Genomic DNA, 17,939 nt, shown 5'->3' on the forward strand with positions numbered 1-17,939 from the left:
TGCCTGCTGAGAGTCAGTGAGAGATGGGTTGGGGTCTGGAGGCAATTCTGAAGGGTTCACCTGCTCCATGCAGAGCTGGGTCAGTGTCAGAGCTACTGGCCTCACAGGAGCCTCAGCTGTTCCACCCTGACTCAAGTGTCTGCAGGTATGGGGTGTGATGTACCTGTCAGTCCAGGTATTAAGGAGGACCAGTGGCCTGGGGGATGGAGTGACTGCTGCCATGCTCACCAAGGACAGACCAGCAGCCTTTTTCCCCACGATGGCAACAACAACAAAAATCACTTTCCTACTGACTCTCACAAGGGTCACCAGCACAAATTTAGAAATCTGCTGATCAGGATGTTTGGAAAGAGCCTACCTCAACAGAAGCTTTTATTTAGAAGGGCCTGAGGGAAGGTTGGTCTTTTCAACACCAGAACATGAGATTTTGTGCAGCATACAGTGAGGTCTCTGTGAGTTTGAAACCTTCAAATAACTGGATTGTTTCTTCACTTTCCCCTTCCCTGAAGATAAAGCCCCAAAATACAATTCAGTTCAGTTCAGTTGCTCAGTCGTGTCCGACTCTTTGCAACCCCATGAACTGCAGTACGCCAGGCCTCCCTGTCCATCACCAAAAATGATGATGAACTCCTAGAGTTCACCCAAACTCATGTGCATCGAGTTGGTGATGCCATCCAGCCATCTCATCCTCTGTCGTCCCCTTCTCCTCTGACCCTCAATCTTTCCCAGCATCATGGTCTTTTCAAATGAGTCAGCTCTTCCAATCAGGTAGCCAAAGTATTGGAGTTTCAGCTTCAACATCAGTCCTTCCAATAAACACCCAGGACGGATCTCCTTTAGGATGGACTGGTTGGATCTCCTTTCAGTTCAGTTCATTTCAGTCGCTCAGTCATGTCCCACTCTCCATGACCCCATGAATCATAGCACACCAGGCCTCCCTGTCCATCACCAACTCCCAGAGTTCACTCAAACTCATGTCCACAGAGTCAGTGATGCCATCCAGCCATCTCATTCTCTGTCGTCCCCTTCTCCTCCCGCCCCCAACCTTTCCTAGCTTTAGCTGAATTTAAAAAGCTTAAAATCTGTCCTGTACCTGGATTCAACAACAAAATTAGACAGTGTATTAAAAAGCAAAGACATCACTTTGCCAACTAAGGGGCATATAGTCAAAGGTATGGGTTTTTCAGTAGTCATGTATGCATGTGAGAGTTGAACTATAAAGAAGGCTGAGTGCCAAAGAATTGATGCTTTCAAATTGGGGTTCTGGAGAAGACTCTTGAGAGTCCCTTGGAACTGCAAGGAGATCAAACCAGTCAATCCTAAAGGAAATCAATCTTGAATATTCCTTGGAAAGACTGATGGCGAAGCTGAAGCTCCAATACTTTGGCCACCTGGTGTGAAGATCTTGATGCTGGGCAAGACTGAACAACAACCTGGGAACCTGGACACTTAGAGCATTTTTTTTTTTTTTATTCTATGACACATCTGCATACCTACATCCACTTCATAAGCCTCATGTAAAAACATTTACCGTTTTTCTCTGACACCTCTAAAGGGGTACAAAAAAGTGCATGAGCTGCAGCCCTCACCCTCACATACACTTCTGAGGAGCTCAGCTATGAGGTTGACATTGAAAGGATTATCTGGTTGGTGAACCAGAAGGGCTTGAGGGATCTTCTGGTCCAATCAAGTCTACCAGATGATCAAGCACCAGATGGTCAAGCACGAGATCTCCTGGTGAGTTCCCAGAAGGGTTAGTGTCAGAGACAAACCTGTCAAGGTAGTGTTCTTGCTGTTAAACCATGTGACTTGTCGACTCTAAATCCTCTTATGATTTGACATAATTAAACAAACACAGTTTACCATATCAGGTATAACGGTACATGATGCTGGCAGACAAGTATATCTTGAGAACAGACTTTGACATGGATGAACTCTGGAGGGTTTTCCAGCTGGCTTCAAGCCATAAGAAAGTCCTGTTCCTGGGGGCTATCAGAGACCTTGTTGGAAGCATTTTCATTACTCTTAGCTTGATACGAAAGATTCCTATTCCTAAAGGAAACGTCAGCTACCTGATGGTGAGGGTTAACTCTTGCCCCATGAGTGGGCTGAATCTTTCTCTAATATCCACCGAGGTGGAGATCAGGAAAGAGCTTAAAAGAGAAGATGAGTAGTTTCTGTGCGGCAGGAATGTTTTCTTGTCAGGCGGCTAAGCCACCAGAAGAAAAGGTACAGTACTGGGCTAACACTTCATTGAAATGCAATCACTTCTGACGTATGCATCTTTGCCGGCTTGTCTTTGGCTTTGCAAGATCAGAGAGTATCTCTTGGGATTGTCACCAAGTCACCTTCCCGGACAGTAGCAGAGCAACCTCTCACCTTGGATGGGGAGACAGATGCTGGAGTTGTTGGTGTGGTATACAGGGTGTGTCTGATGTGTGCAGTGCCAAGTGTGAGCACAGTGGTTGTACTCTTGCTCAGGTAAGGGTCCTCGTTTTGCACCTCCCTGGGGGCTGGATGCAGGATCAGCACAGAGCCATCGCTTCTTCAACTCAGCAGTCACTACCTTATGTGATACTTGTAATTTCATATCTAGAAAGCAGGAAGCATTTTTTTCATAGACTAAGTATTTTTCCATAGAGGGGCAAGACCAGGTCCCCTCTACTTTGGGAGGCACTGAGGGAAACCTCAGAAGATGAGAGATTGAGGCAAAAACTGAATAACCCTTTGAGAGCAGAACCCTGGCGCTCACACACAGCATGGTTGGAAATGCTGCTTCCTCTCTCATCATCGTACCTGGGCAGATCCGGTACCCACCCAGGCGGTGGTCCAGCCCCTGGCCCCAGCCCATTCTGAGCATCTTCTCTGACACACACACGAATGTACATCCTGATTGTTTTCTTCTAGAGGAAGGGATATCTCTTTGAGGCAGAGCACAGCCCTCTCTGGGGAGGCACGTTGCCAGAGGGTATAAACATTCCCTTTACTCCCTACATCTGGTTTGAAGTTTTGGGGACACAAAGAGTGCTCTGGCTTTGTCAAGCTTGTCTAGGGAGATGAAACAGGCACCCTTTGCCATGTGCTTGAAGTCACTTTTCCCAAATTTTTTTCTTGTTTTTTTTTTTTGAAAAATGAGAGATTGAAAAGAGGAAAGAAAAAAAAAAATACCATCAAACTGTTAAAAAAAAAAAAAAAAACTCGTGAGTGAGTGGATTACAACCAGAAGTTTAAGCTGTAAGGGGTCCTGCCAGATGGTGGAGGAGGGGGTGGTGCCACCCAGGTCTGATGAGGCTTAGCTTTCCCCATACCTGAAAAGTGATGAGCTGGCCTCCATGGTTCCATGGATGCTGGAAGACACTCAGTGTGACGCTCCTCATGACCCAGGAGTCAGCATGAGCGCCATGGCCCCATCAGTCCCATTCTGCTGTCCTTCCCACCATCCTGCCAGGCCCATGGGGTGACACAGCAGCAGGGTGGACCCTGTGCACCCCGGGGTTTTGTTTCACAGCTGAGGAACCCGGAGCTTATGAAACCCCAGCCATTTTTTTTTTTTTTTACAATTCAACAAATATTTATAGGATGCCTACTATGGGTCAGCTTCTTCTGTTTTAAGAACTGGGGACGCAATTAACAGAACAAAGAGTTCTGCCCTTGGGGAGCTGACACTCCAGTGGGACAAGGCAGGAGTAATGAACAGTAACCATGGTAAATAAGTAAATGGTGGAGGCAGCTGAAGATGACAGAGTTGGATAGAGAGGATAGAGGGCTTCCCTGGTGACTCAGTGGTAAAGAATCCGCCTGCAGTGCTGGAGATCTGGGTTCGACCCCTGGGTCAGGAAGATCCCCTGGAGAAGGAAATGGCAACCCACTCCAGTATTCTTGCCTGGAGAATCCCATGGACAGAGGAGCCTGGTGGGCTACAGTCCATGGAGTCATAAAGAGTCAGACACGACTTAACGTTTAAGATTTTTAGGCTAATAAAGATGACCTCAGGAAGGCATTATAGATCAGATTAGAGATGGGCAGAGGTCCAGAGGAAAATGATCATTATTCTCAATAATGGACAATGCACATAGACCCCTTTAAGCTGGATCTCTTTGTAGATATAAATACCAGGCCTCATATACACTACTACATATAAAATAGATAACTGATGAGAACCTACTGTATAGCACACTCTATTCAATGCTCTGTGGTGACCTAAATGGGAAGGGAATCCAAAGAAGAGTGGATGTATATATACATATAACTGATTCACTTTGCTATAGAGCAGAAACTACCAGAGCATTGTAAAACAACTATACTCTAATAAACATGAAGCAAACAAACAAACAAAAAACAAGCCTCTACCTGAGGGATAGGGTGGACTACTTTTTGATACAATGTTTATGTGTTGAACTCATTTTAATGAGCATTTTCAAAGCAGTGTTATTGAAAACAATCCATTCCAGAGACAGACGTGGTATGAAATTTTTTATTTTTCTACAACTTGAGATAAATTTTCTTTTAAAAGGCAAATTTCTAAGTTTGGGGGAATATAGTAAGTTTTAGGTTGATGAAAGATAGAACTTTAATTTTTTCTTCCCAGAAAGTAACATTTCATTTCTTTGTATAAAAGCAGTCTGTGAGAGTCTGTGAGGATGCAAACAATAAGTTGTCAACATGGATTAAAGTCAGAAGCCACAGCAAGAATAAAACAATTCGCATCCAGGGAGTCACCTAATGTCAGGACCAGCAGGTGGTCCTGGCACTGTCCTTGACCTGCTCTGCAGATGCTCAGAGTTGCTGAATCTGCGTAGGCAAATGGGCCTGCCTGGAAAATAAGTGGAAGGAAGGAATCATGGAAAAGAAGGAGAGAAGGGGTGAAGGAAGGAAGGAAGGGAGGAATGGAAGGACAGAGGGAGGGACAACGGGAAAGAAACTTCTGAACATGCTCCCAGACAGCAACGGCTGGCACCAGCCTAGGGTGGTGGCTTTAGGGGAGCCTGCAGAGACTATAAAGTGAGGGAAGGTATTTTTGCAGTCTGCTACCTAGCCAATTGAGCAGTCACCAACATTTGACCAAGTTTTCTGGTCAATGCCTAACCTCTGACATGAGACCTAAGAGAGTCTGGAGTGGGGAATGTGTGTGTTGGGAGTTCTTTCTAAAGTGTACTATAAGAAGAAAATGGTTCATACTATTTAAGAGTATGTGTTCTGTTAGGATGAACCACGAGGTAAATTAAACTGAGAGGAAGGAAAAGAAAGTTAGATTTCAGCAGAGCACCACTTACTCTTGGACTTGTTTTCTCTGGGTGCAGGGGAGAGAGTTAGAGGAACAGACAATAAGACATTCTCCTGCACAACTGGATACTGGTCATGGTGGTGACAGGACAGGTCCCTGAGGGTTGGCCCTCTCCTGCTCCAATATTCCTTCCTCCAGTGAGCTGGGGCCAACCATGGGACTCCAGAGTAAGGGTCTGCAAACTTTTTATAAACAGTCAGATGGTGAACAGTTCCAGGCCGTACCATCTCTGTTGTAACTGCTCAACTCTGCTATCATGGCATGAAACATCCATAGACAAAATGCAAGTAGTGTGAATGATTTTCTTCCAATAAAACTCTATTTGTAAAAACAGCAGTGGGCTAGATTTGTCCTGCAGGTCGTAGTTTTCTGACCCCTGGTCCAAACTGGAGGGCCAAGTATCATTGGAAGGTAGGGAGCAGAGCATGTGAGGGTGCTCAGAATACCTGGCCAGCCCCTCATGAATACTCAGACTCACTGCATCTTCTGTGTTCTTCCCCGCTGTCCTGCAGAGATCAGAGCCTTGGAATCCGCTCTAGTTTATTAAATTGGGTTCTGGGTCTAGCCCTCGTGTTTGTAAACTCAAGCCTCCCTAGGAAGGAGGATCCAGTGATCAGTAGGAGACAAGAGAAGCAGACATCGAAATAAAGGCAGACCACCTTTCTTTTTTATTTCGCTTAGACAAAATGCAAAGAGTGTCTCATTAAATTAAAAAAATAAACCAAAAAGAAAACCAAAACAAATTGATTCCCCCCACCCCTTCACTGACGGTACTCATTCTAAGTAACAACAGAAGGAGGTCAAATCGGGGACCCAGTTTCTAATGGGAAAGAAAGATGTGCAAACATGACGAACGTTTCCCCGGCTCCCAAATCAAGGTTCCTTTTAAATTCACAAAGAGGGTTAATTTTTTTTCCTGTTTTTTTTTTTTTGAATCTTGTGTGATAGAACTTCTGGTCAGAAGGTTGAATGAGACCCCCATGCACTTTGTAGAAAATCAGTAAAAATGCAATAGCCTGTGAAGATCATAAAACTGGACTTCTTTCCCAAAAAATCAGATGCCCAGACAGATGGATCTCACACTCAGACAGAAAAAAAGCAGGAGAGTCTTTGCACTGTCTGTGGTTTTTTTTCAGCATTTTCTCTCTCTCTCTCTCTTTTTTTTTTTTAATATATTTTGGCAATTTTTTTTCATTATAAATATTGGAATTCCGTAAAAAAAAGGTAGCTTTGATTGACTTTGTTAAACCGTATTTACAACCGCTGTCCAGTCATGCCGTTGGTTATACCAGGGTGTAGGATTTGGCGTAGGGATTGTTGCCTTTCAAATGGCCCCGTGAGTCCAGCAGCGATTCCTGGGAGCTGCTCATCTTGGCTGCCTGTCCCAGCTCTGCCCCCTCGCGCTGAGGTAATGTGGCCACAGCCCCCTGCTGCCACTGCTGTCCCTCCCTCGTGGAGGCCGTGGAGGAGGCCGCCTCCATGGGGATGGGCTCAAGGACCGGGGGGCGTTTCAGGGTCCGACTTTTCTGGGGCTCCAAGCACGCCTGCCCTAAGCTTGGGTCCCTGCTTGTGCCTGGACCACTTCGGTTCAACAAGAAGTCCATTCGAAGGTATGGAGGCAAGTGGATGAGGTCACCTGGAAGGAAATGCAGAGGATTAGGTGGGTTTTTCAACTTGGTCTATAGATGCCTGGTGACCCTGTGCATATGTGATGGGCCACTCAGGGTTTAGAGGTGACTGTCACCACGCCCTCCGGGTGCCTTTCCCAAGACCCTTGGTCAGAATTCCTACAAAGGCATCATCTTCACCCCCCACCTCCCACCAGACACAAGGAGAGCTGGCTTTTGTACAGCTTGTTGACTTTAGCCATGAAAGTCGTACTTAACCAGAGAAACAGAGATCTCAAGATACTTTGAAAGAAAAACTTAGGCTAAAGGTAGCAGCGTATGCTGGGTGTAAACGGTGACAGACCAAACCCTGGATACAGTGGGCAATGCTTAGTGTGCGGAGCTTGAAGAAGGAGGCAGGGCTGCTGAGCAACGAATGATGGTGTCTCAGCACCTCCATGGAATTATGTGACCTTGGCCGTCACTTAGCTACTGGTTTCTATGATTGGTTTTGGTGGAAATCCCACAGTACATGGCCTCCTTACCAGGCTTTGCCTGCCTGCTAAAATGCTGGTGTCTTTGTTTCAGTCAGTGCCATGTAGAGAGAGAACAGCTTAGACTGAGTATCAGGGTTTCTGCTTCCTTCTCAGGACCACTCACTTTGGATTCTATGGTGCCAGGGAAACAACCCTCTTCAGGAGAACCTGCTGCAGGAAGAATCCAACTTCTCCCCCCTCCCGAGACACTGAGGTCACCTTCTGGGCTGCTCCCAGCACTGCCTGAGACCACAGGTTCCCTGGATGACTAATCCTGTTGATTTGGGGTTTCCCAGTGAGAGGTTTGCTCAGGGCTTCCCCATTGTCTGGCTGCAGCTGAGACTCTCCCTGCTCACTTCCTCATTCCCCTCTCCTCTCAGAGGTGTCACACCTGCGTCTTAGTCTGTGGACTCTCTTTGCCTGCTTTTCCTGTAACTGAGCTGGACCCTATGAGGCCTTCCTGCAACAGACCTTGGCCATGTCCTCTGCCTGTCTCTTATTTGTATAAAAACTTTAGCTTCCATGGCCTTGCCCAAATTCCAAAGAATAAATTTAGTCAGAGAAATAAAATGCAGAAACAAAGAACAACAGTCAAGCAAGACAAAATAATGACAGTTTAGCCATCAATCAAAGTAAAGGACCTTTACTTCTTCCTCAAGGGCTATAGATAATATTTTCAGCTGTATCCTACAAGAGGTTAATTGTACACTGACCACAAGCATGTAAATCCCTGATCAGTTAGAAGGTTGATGATGTTGATTTCCTGTGACCTCACCACCAACCACAGAAGAATGTCCATAAGCTAATTATGCATCAAAAATCCTCTCCTCAGCATGTAGAACCTTCCTCTTTTTTCTGTATAATCTCTGAGCAAAACCTGGGGTTGGGGGATTTGGTTCTTTGGGACATGAGTCCACCTTCTCCCGAGGTTTGCCAGCTTCCTCAATAAAGCTCTCTTTTCTTTGGCCAACACCTGTCTCTTAGCGTTGGATTCTTGAGCAGTGGGAAGCTGAAACTGAGCTAGGTAACACTGCTTCTTCTTTATCTCTTTATTCTTTGCAAGAATGCCTCCTGAAATCCCTTGCATATATAATCTGCCTTGGCATCTGCTTCTTAGAAAATCTGAACTGGCACAGCTACCATCACCATCAACTACAGCAACTGTTCTTTGAAAGTTGGACTATGCCTCTAATTGTCACGTTCCGTGGTTTCTTCTTAGCACTTCTTATCACTTCTTCTTCCTTCTATAGAACCTACAACACCTCATGCAGTTGATCTTTCTGTTCTCAGAAGTCTCAGCTTCCATGTCACTGTGCTCTCCCAGAGCCCTTCTTGCATCTCTGACTGACACTTGTCAATCCTTTCCTGGACCCTGTCCTCCATCCATCCTCAAGTACAGGGTTTCTTCCGTGCCCTGAGCTCAGTCCTCTCTTTGGGGCTCAGCCCTCATCTAATCTCATTATGAATAGCTCTCACATCCATCTTTTCCTTTTGCTCTCTCTCTCTCGAGCCCTAGACTTCAATTTTAGATGCTTTGCAAGATATTTCCACATGACTGTCCATTATGAATTTTAAATGCCACAGTCTATAATCCCAGTTTATGAAGGCCAGCCCCTATTCCCAGACCCATTTCCAAAGGCCACTTTCTCCTTTGTGCCTGATCATTTTAAATGTCATCCTCATCTTACCAGAAATTGATGCCTGGAACCTCAGATATTGACACCTCCTACCCAGGTTAATTCTACTTGAAATTAATTCTACTTCTGTCTGTTGACTCATTTTTGGTCCTATGTTCATGACCCTGGTTCAAGTCTTTAATACATCTTGTAGGTTTCCTAAATGCATGAGCACGGTTTCAGCCCAGTCACTAGACAGGCTTTGCAAACTACATCCTCTAGGTTTGAGCTGGACTGAAGCCTGGATCTGATCTGCTGGCAGTTTAGGAACAGTGTTCATTGCGTAGCCTAGTGCTTCCAATTACTCTCGCTTTGAGAAGCAAACAGACAAGGGATATTTGTGCAACACACTGGGATGAGTGCAGTGGGCTTTCCCTGGCCACACTAGGGGTGAGAGGCTCACCTGTAACTCCTTCATGGCATACCTGGTGAGCAACTCTGGTTAGAAAATGGCCTGGGGGCAGGCAGTCCTGGAGCTGAGAGACCAGGTGGGAGAATGTGCAGGTGAAGGAGCCGTGATGGTGGGCTGAGCACCAAAGGGAAATGAGAGTGAATGAAACTGTGAAATGTGGAGGAGGCTCAAGGAGAGGGCTCTGGAAATGGCCACAGGTGGGACAGGTGAAAAAGGAGGAAGAGTCAGGGATGACTCCCTTCCAAGCGTCAAGATCAGGAAACCTGGGCAGACAGCAGGACCATTCATTCTTTGCAAAAAAAAACTGTCTAGGAGAAAAATCACATTTTGGTGGGAAAAGATCGTGGGTTTTGTTTCAGACTTGCTGAGTTTGATGTGGTTGGGGACCCTGCAGCGGAGATCTTAGTAACATATCTAAGGCATAAGTCATTCCTTAACTTTCTGAGTCTAAAATAATTGGCAATTCTTGTTTTCTTTTGCTTCAAAATATCCCCAGCTTTCCATGCCTTCCTCAGCCAAGCCCTTGTTTGGAGCCTCCTGTGTCCGGCAGGGCTCCTGTGAGCTGGTTGTGGTGCTGACAAAGAAGTGAAGTGTGTGCAATTAGACAGTGACTTAAACCCCAGAGGAGCCCGGTGGGCTGCAGTCCATAGAGTCAAACAAGACTGAGCACACATTTACAACCCGCCCCCCTCCCACATACCCAAACACGTAAATCCCAGAATCTTTGAAATTGAGGTTTACTCACTGAAAGAGAATAACTATTTAAACAGCAGGGAGAGGCTGCTCAATGGTTAGCAGAACCAGAAACAAAAGCAAGACAGGCTGAAAAATTACTGGGAAATTCATTTTGCACAGTATAAATGAGCATAAGGATTTTCAAAATGCTCTGGCTTTTCTTAAGATTTTTTTCCCCTGGGATAAGAGAAATGATGACCTTATTTCTGGGAAATTTACCGAGTTGATTTCTGAGTCCTTGCATTACACTGTCATGTTATTTGTTATTTTTGAAGCAAGAATCCACTTAGCATTTTCCCATTGGCTTTTTCAGGATCTCATGAAGTGACAGTGAGCAATTATATATGATCTCATTAATATTTTTAGCCTGTATTCCACTAAAACATCCCCAGTGGCTGAAGTCAAGGTACTTTTAATTCAGTGCTAGCTTCATACAGTGAACTGGATCAAAGGAAAGCCCAATAATAAATTCTTGACGATAAATTGTCCATGATACTCTTAGAGAAAGAAATGATGTAATTTGGCATTCTTGTGAAATGGGTTTTGGTGACTTGATGTATCTGGACTTTGACTTAGAAAAAATGGTGGCATGAATTTTACTGTTATAGACCCTAATGTTGAAGGTATATAAAGCTGTGTATCAGCTTTAGTCCTGAAAAATAAAACTGCTTAACTAAGAAAAAAAATAAAACCATATGTCCCTAGTGCCTTTTTTGATGGTGGTATTGAAAATTCTCTGTCTTGTCTTATGGTTGTGGATGTATTATTCAGCCTTTTCTATTGTGGGCTAATTATTTGTAAACAAATATCATGAAAGCATTAATTGAGATTTTATGTTTTATGTCGTTAAAAACATAAACTGGAACAATTCCTTTGTAGCATGAAGAATATTTTTTTTTTTGCATGTGAATCAACATACCCTAATTAACTATTTTTGAAATTTTAATATACCCAATTTCCTGAAAGTGAGCATCTGTCTTTATTCCAAGAGTCCAATAAACACATTGGATTTAATTGGCTCTTTCATTTATTTACATAACTAATATTATTTTAAAAACATTTTGCTCAAATGCTGAGAAATTGTGCAAGGCATTTACCTCCACGTTTCTTTTGAAATGTAGGTCAAGAGTGCCTTATGCTGTTTCTGTGACCCAACTGAATCTCAATTGCTTGGCATATTTGCAGTGCGTTGTCACAGATTCGGGAATGGGTCTCCATCTCAGCAAGTCCCCACTGAATGAATAGGACCTATTAAATACCTAAAAAGTATTAGCATCTTAGTCCCAGCCGGATTGCGGGATGCTCACGAGCTTGATTATGTGGAACGAATTTGTCTGAAATCAAAAGACAAACCGCTTGATACCTGCCCCCTGCCTGCAGGGGTTCCCGCTTTAGATGGAGTGAACAAGGTAGCTGGAAAAGCATGGTGAGAATTGGAAATCCTTCATAACGAAAACAGCTCAGTACCACGTCTTTATGTACAAGGGCTTCTGTGTTGGCTTCTTGCAGGCCTGCCAAGCATCTCTGAATAGTCAATATCTCTGAAAGATCCAGTTTTTTAGCAAAAGCTTGATTAAGTTGTATGATGCTCTCATTAGCTCCTTTTGACAGTGTGTGTTTTCTAATTAGCACATAAAGTAGCTCTTTCGACTGTGTGAATGCCGCAAATGAGCTCTCTTAATAATTCATGCAGTGACGTGGAAGAAAGCACCAGAGTGATCGTGGGGAGCGCTGTTTATTAAAGATGCTTTATGGCCATTAAAATCCACCCCCTGTGCTAGGCCCAGTTGTTTGTTGTTTACTCATTAGGCCATGGCCGACTCTTTCGTGACCCCCTGGACTATAGCTTGCCAAGATCCTCTGACCATGGGATTTCCCAGACAAGAATATTGGAGTGGGTTGCCATTCCCTTCTCCAGGGTCTAGTCCCAGCACCAGTTAGGAAGCTGGATTCTCTAATCATCTGTCCATCTCTTAGGTTCTGCAGATGTCTGTAGATGCATGGACAACCAAGCACTTAGAGAGAAGCAGAATGTGAAACTGTCCTGACAATCCAGACACCTACACAGCTGCTTTCCTTACCCCCCAGCTCTCCATCCACCTGTTTCACGTGGGAGGAACTAAATGGCGTTTCTAACGGTGGAGATTGAGGGTGAAAGTCTGGATAGCATTGTGCTCAGTCGCTCAGTCATGTCCAACTCTTTGTGAGGGACTGTAGCCCCCAGGCTCCTCTGTCCGTGGGATTCTCCAGGCAAGAATACTGGATCGGGTTGCCATTTCCTTCTCCAGGGGATCTTCCCCACCCAGAGATTGAACCTGCATCTCTTATGTCTCCTGCATTGGTACCACTAGAGCAACCAACCACCCAGGGATCGAATCCTGGTCTCCTGCATTGCAGGCAGATTCTTTACCATTAGAGCCACCTGGAAAGCCCCTGGATGACACTGTCTGCGTTGAATCTGATAGACTTAAGACTGGGCTCAGTTTTCTTATTCATAAAACAGGAATAAGAGCTGAATAAGAGCTGATTTAATGAGATAATACAGGTGAAAGTTTTATTGTCAGATGTCTCCCTTCCCAGAGAGTCTGAAGTTATAGGGCTGGAAATCAGCCAGGTGAATGAATCGAGAACTCTTCTTTTACTTTAGTTTCTGTCTTTTGTGGGTTGATTAGTGTCCCCCCAAAGACAGGTCCATATGCCAACCCTCAGTGTCCAGGAATGTGAGCCAATTTGGAGAAAGGATTTTGTTGCAATTCAGTAAAGGATCTTGAGATGAGATCACCTGAATTTAAGGTGGGCCCTAAATCCAACTGCTCTGTGCATGCATACTCAATTGCTTCAGCAGTGGCTCCCTGGACTGTAGCCCACAAGACTCCTCTGTCCATGGGATTTCCCAGGCAAGAATACTGGAACGGGTTGCCATGCCTTCCTCCAGGGGATCTTCCTGACTCAGGGATCAAACCTGCATCTCTTAGGTCTCCTGCATTGGCAGGTGGGTTCTTTACCACTAGCGCTCCCTGGGTAACCCTAGTCCAAAAACATGTGTCCCTATAAAAAAAGAAAATAGAGGAGAATCTGAGGCACAAAAAGGGGGGAAGGCAGAGGTTGAACTTATGGTACCATGAGCAGAGGAACACATGGAGCCTCCAAAAGCCAGAAGAGACAAGGAACAGATTATTCCCTGAAATTTCTGAGGGAGTACAACCCCACTGACACCTTGATTTCAGTCTTCTGGCCTCCAGAACTGTGAGAGAGTACATGTCTGTCCTTCCGTGCCACCCAGCTTGCAGTGATTTGTTAGAGGTCACAGGTTCCAAACACAGACGGTATTCCCAACTGGGATGGGCCAGGGGCCTCACAGGATGCCTCTCTGAACATTTCTGCCATGTGGGACAGGCTCTGCCCCTTCCAGCAAAGACAGGAGGGGCTTTCTCTTGAATGGTCAGTAACAGCAGCCAATATGCTTGTGGTTTCCACCGTCCCCAAGGTGCGCCTTCGGTGGGCTGTCCTGTCATCCATATTTCTCTGCTGAGGCCAAGCCAGAGTCACTTGTCCCTGGTCCCCTGCTCCCTGGGGAAGCAGGGTCTGCCCAGTGGGCACCCAAAGACCCCTGCTGCCCAGCCTTGGTGGGGGGAGATTCCAGGAAACCAGGACTGTGGGTTCACGTTCACTTCTTTGGTTATAACTCCCCCTCTTGGCGCTCCTCTGGCCACCTCTCCAGTTTCTCACTCCCTCTTTCTTGCTTGGTTTCTGTTGCTTCCCAGGTAGAGAATCCCATGGACAGATGCACCTACAAGTGGGCTACAGACCATAGGGTTTCAGAGAGTGGGACAAGACTGACGCGACTTAGCACGCATGTGTTGCAAGTTTCATCCAGAAAATAAAAGGCATGGGGGTGGGGAGTAGAGAACAGTGAGTGCAGGTGTGAGGGGGTTAGGAGGTAGCTGAGTGCAGAGCAGGAGCCAGGCTGACTGGTTTCCCGTGGGGGAGAGAGAGAGAGTGTATGTATGTGTGTGTGTGCGGGTGCGCGTGCATGTATGTGTGTCTATGTGCATGCATGTGTGTCTCTGTGTGCATGTGTGTGTGTCTGTATGCACGCATGTGTGTCTGTGTGCATGCATGGGTGTGTCTCTGTGTGCATGCATGGGTGTGTCTCTGTGTGCATATGTGTGTGTCTGTATGCACGCATGTGTGTGTCTCTGTGTACATGCATGTGTGTCTGTGTGTCTGTGTGCATGCACGTGTGTCTGTCTGTGCATGTGTATCTCTGTGTGTGTGTGCATGTATGACAAGAGGACAGAGATGGGACGGTATCAGAGTGGAGGCTGCATATTGAAAGGCAATGTTGCGGCTGTAGGAGAAAAGGGCAGGGGAGCCCCGTGAAGTCTGGAGGGAAGGACCCGGGGAACCCAGAGCTCCCTCCCTGCCCTGCTCACCTGTCTGCCTGCAATTCCATCTCTTCTAGCACCTTCCTAATCACCTGATCCGTGTGAGCTACTCCCTAAAACCCAGTGGGAACCCAAAGACGGCCTGGGGTCTGAGTGCTGCCTGTCTCCACCCACTGGCTTTCACGGGTCCTAACTGTACTGTCTGTGCTCCCTGGATGGTCACGCCCCGTGCTCTGCTCCCCAGGTGGTTGATGGCCCTTGTGTTAGAGTCGTGGGGGGAGGTGGAGTGGGGAAGGTGAGATGAGCGGGAAGAAAGACCGAGCTGCCCGGCCAGCCTGGTCAGCATGGTGCTGAGATGGATGGGGCAGGGCAGGGTGAGATGGCAGAGGAGGGCAGGGTTGGGGGAGAGACAGAGAGAAGCAGAGAGACGGGAGAGAGAGGGAGAGAGGCGGGAGGAGGGGCCAGAGGAGCACGGCCAGAGGGAAGCAGACGGACCGGAGAGATGACTGACAGACACAGAGCTACGTGCAGAGAGAGGTCAAGGTCAGCGAGTCACAGGGCAGTGGCAAAGGGGTCTGGGTCATGATTGCAGCTGTGAGCCGGCCCTGACCCTCAACGGTCCACCTGCCCGGGGGCCTCTGCGGTACCTGGGCGTTGAGCCGCAACCCTCACCCCTGCCCTCCCCGCCGCCAGAGCCCAGGCGCTGTGCTGACTCATGCCCTGAAGGATGAGAGGCGATCTAGCCATTATTTCCAAGTTACGCCTTATTATTTGACATAAAGGGCCATTTCTCATCCTCTCATCACTGCCCTCCAGGTTCGGTGCCACTAACATCCCCAAAAGTTCAGGCTAAATAAGTTGGCATCCGTTTCTCTCTCGGTAGATAACTCTGCTCACTGGTGTGCAGGTAAGTCCTGGCCATGGGCTGCAAGCCAGCACAGACTCCCCTGGTGATCCATCCCAACATGCATCAGCAGGCATTGAGCTCAGAGAGTGTCATCCACCACCCCTGGGGCCTTCAGCCCTGCTCGGCCCCACTGTGCGAAAACTGCTATGTTAAACTTGCCTCTTTTTAGCTGAAAACCAGGACACCCCCACCCCCCACCTGCACCCTGCAGCTGCCTATCAGGAAAGCAAAACCTCCTGAACCTTCTCTATCTGTTTAGACTCACACGCGACGTTTGAACGCACTTTAGCTTTGGAAGTAAATGGCAAAATCATTCCCAGCACAGAACAAGAATGGACCAACTCAGGAACTCTGTAATGGGCTTGCACTCTGTGAATCTGGCTGCGATGAGGGTTCTGGCCACTTGCCACACACACCCTGGGAAAAGAAAGTCTACAGTCGAGAAGAGTGGTTCTCAGCTGAGGGTCATTTTGCCCTCCAGGGCACACACAGCAATGCCTGAAGCTTTTTGGGGGTGTCTCGGTTGGTAGGGCAGCTGCTACTGGCTTCTAGACCAAGGCCAGGGATGCTTAGCATCCTGCCATGGCCAGGCTGGTTCCGGCCACAAAGCTTCATCCAACCCCACAGGTTAATGGCGCTGCTGTTGAGAAGCCCTAGCTTAGATGGTCCAAGCTCTGAATTCCAAGTGGTCCTTATTTCACTTCAGTTTTATTTTGTGCTCAGTTGTGTCTGACTCTGTGACCCCATGGACTGTAGCTTTCCAGCTCCTCTATGGAATTCTCCAGGTAAGAATACTGGACTGGGTTGCATTTCCTTCTCCAGGGGATCTTCCCCACGCAGGACCAAACCCACCTCTCCTGCATTGTCTGCATTGGAAGGTGCATTCTTTACCACTGTGCTACCTGGGTAGCCCTAATTTTACTTTTAAAGCATTGAATTCAATCAGAATAAGGAATTGTACTCCTCTGTCCCTCCTACGCTACAAGGAATTACAGCCTCAGTTTGTCATGGAGAAAAGTAAGGGATGTGCCTGATGGACCAGCAATCAGAAGGTCTGTGTCTGACCTGCCCTGAAGAGGTGGGAGCTCAGAGCCATGGGCAGGTATGAGTGAGAGCTGGCTGAAATCCTGCCTTGAAATACTGCATCTGCTCAAGTAGTTCTGTGACCCCTGCGAGCTTTAACTCTTACCTATACAAGGGAAGGGCTTCCTAGGTGGCGATAATGGTAAAGAACCCACCTGCCAATGCAGAAGACACAAGGGATGCGGGTTCAATCCCTGGGTTGGAAAGATCCCCTGGAGGAGAGCATGGCAACCCACTCCAGTCTTATTACCTGGAGAATCCCATCAGCAGAGGAGCCTGGCGGGCTACAGTCCAGTGGTTCGCAAAGACTTGGACACAGCTGAAGCAACTTAGCATACAGGCATACAAAGGAAAAGGATCTGATCGTTTCTAATAAAAACCTTGAATCTTAAAAGAGTCTTTCTCATTCTCTGAACTATCTCATCTGTGAAAACCGGTCAAGAACTTTTGTGTTAGAAGTTTAGGGATAAAAAAGGGACAAATGAATGCATTTGGGGGAGCCTGGAACTCCAAGGCACGTTCCAATAGCTTTCTTCTCCCTGCTGGACAATTCTTTGTCAGCAAGTGTGAGAATGTGTGCACGCTTTCACAAAAAATTCATGCAGAATGACAGTGAAGCAAGGTCCCTGTGGGCTCCAGTCTCCTCTGGGGACACATAAAAAGGAACTTTCATCAAGCTCTAACAAGGTTTGATGTCTGTGCTTGGATGGAGTTGGAGATTGATGCAAAAGTAAGGCACCAAGGATGCTTGCCTCGACTTCTGGCAATTTCACTTAAAAACCACACAGACTTGCAAGGACACCACAGCATCAAAGAGCTCCTTACAAAGGGGAGCGTGTAGTCTGCCCACACCCAAGCCCGACCAGATCTAACGCTTTTCCAGTTTAATATTAATGTTGCAGTGGTAATGAAAACTCGTAAACAAACCCCTCTTGGTAAATGAATCTTCACTCCCAAACGGCAACCAGGAACAACTCTAAATAAGTAATGTGAGTTGGATACCAGAGGTCCCGCCCGCAGATTCTGTTACCATTCTTGGCTTGTACCTGGGAGGCTTCATGCATTTTTAAGGGCTCATCATTATTGTGATCCTCCTACTTGCTGGCGAACTTTTCAAAACCACACTGAGGTATGAAGTGGAGCTTTAAGTTTGTCTGTGCTCATGATTCTTCTGAAATAGAGTAGTTCTGGATAAAAAGCAGGATTGGAAAATCTGCTTAGAGGATAGGAGAGCTGGGAACTCACTGTCGGGGGCATTCAGAGGCCCTAGTGGGGAAGGGTCCATGAGGGTCAGAGGCAGCTCCAGCTCCC

General features: G+C 46.7%; 1 protein-coding gene across 2 annotated transcripts in view; it reads right to left on the bottom strand.

Moving 5' to 3' along the window:
- Window positions 1-6,567: 6,567 nt before the first annotated feature.
- DSCAM (DS cell adhesion molecule) overlaps window positions 6,568-17,939 on the bottom strand; it is a 337,475-nt gene continuing 326,103 nt past the window's right edge. Inside the window, exon 29 of one of the 2 annotated variants that reach the window (XM_088828353.1) lies at window positions 6,568-6,866. In XM_088828353.1, the coding sequence (XP_088684479.1) occupies window positions 6,568-6,866 (299 nt within the window). Of the gene's footprint in view, window positions 6,921-17,939 lie in introns of both variants that reach the window. The other variant, XM_055420373.2, reaches the window with a different exon arrangement.

This window comes from Moschus berezovskii, chromosome 1, assembly GCF_049115385.1.
Source record: "Moschus berezovskii isolate FMDL1 chromosome 1, NW_MosBer_1.0, whole genome shotgun sequence".
Classification (NCBI taxonomy): Eukaryota; Metazoa; Chordata; class Mammalia; order Artiodactyla; family Moschidae; genus Moschus; species Moschus berezovskii.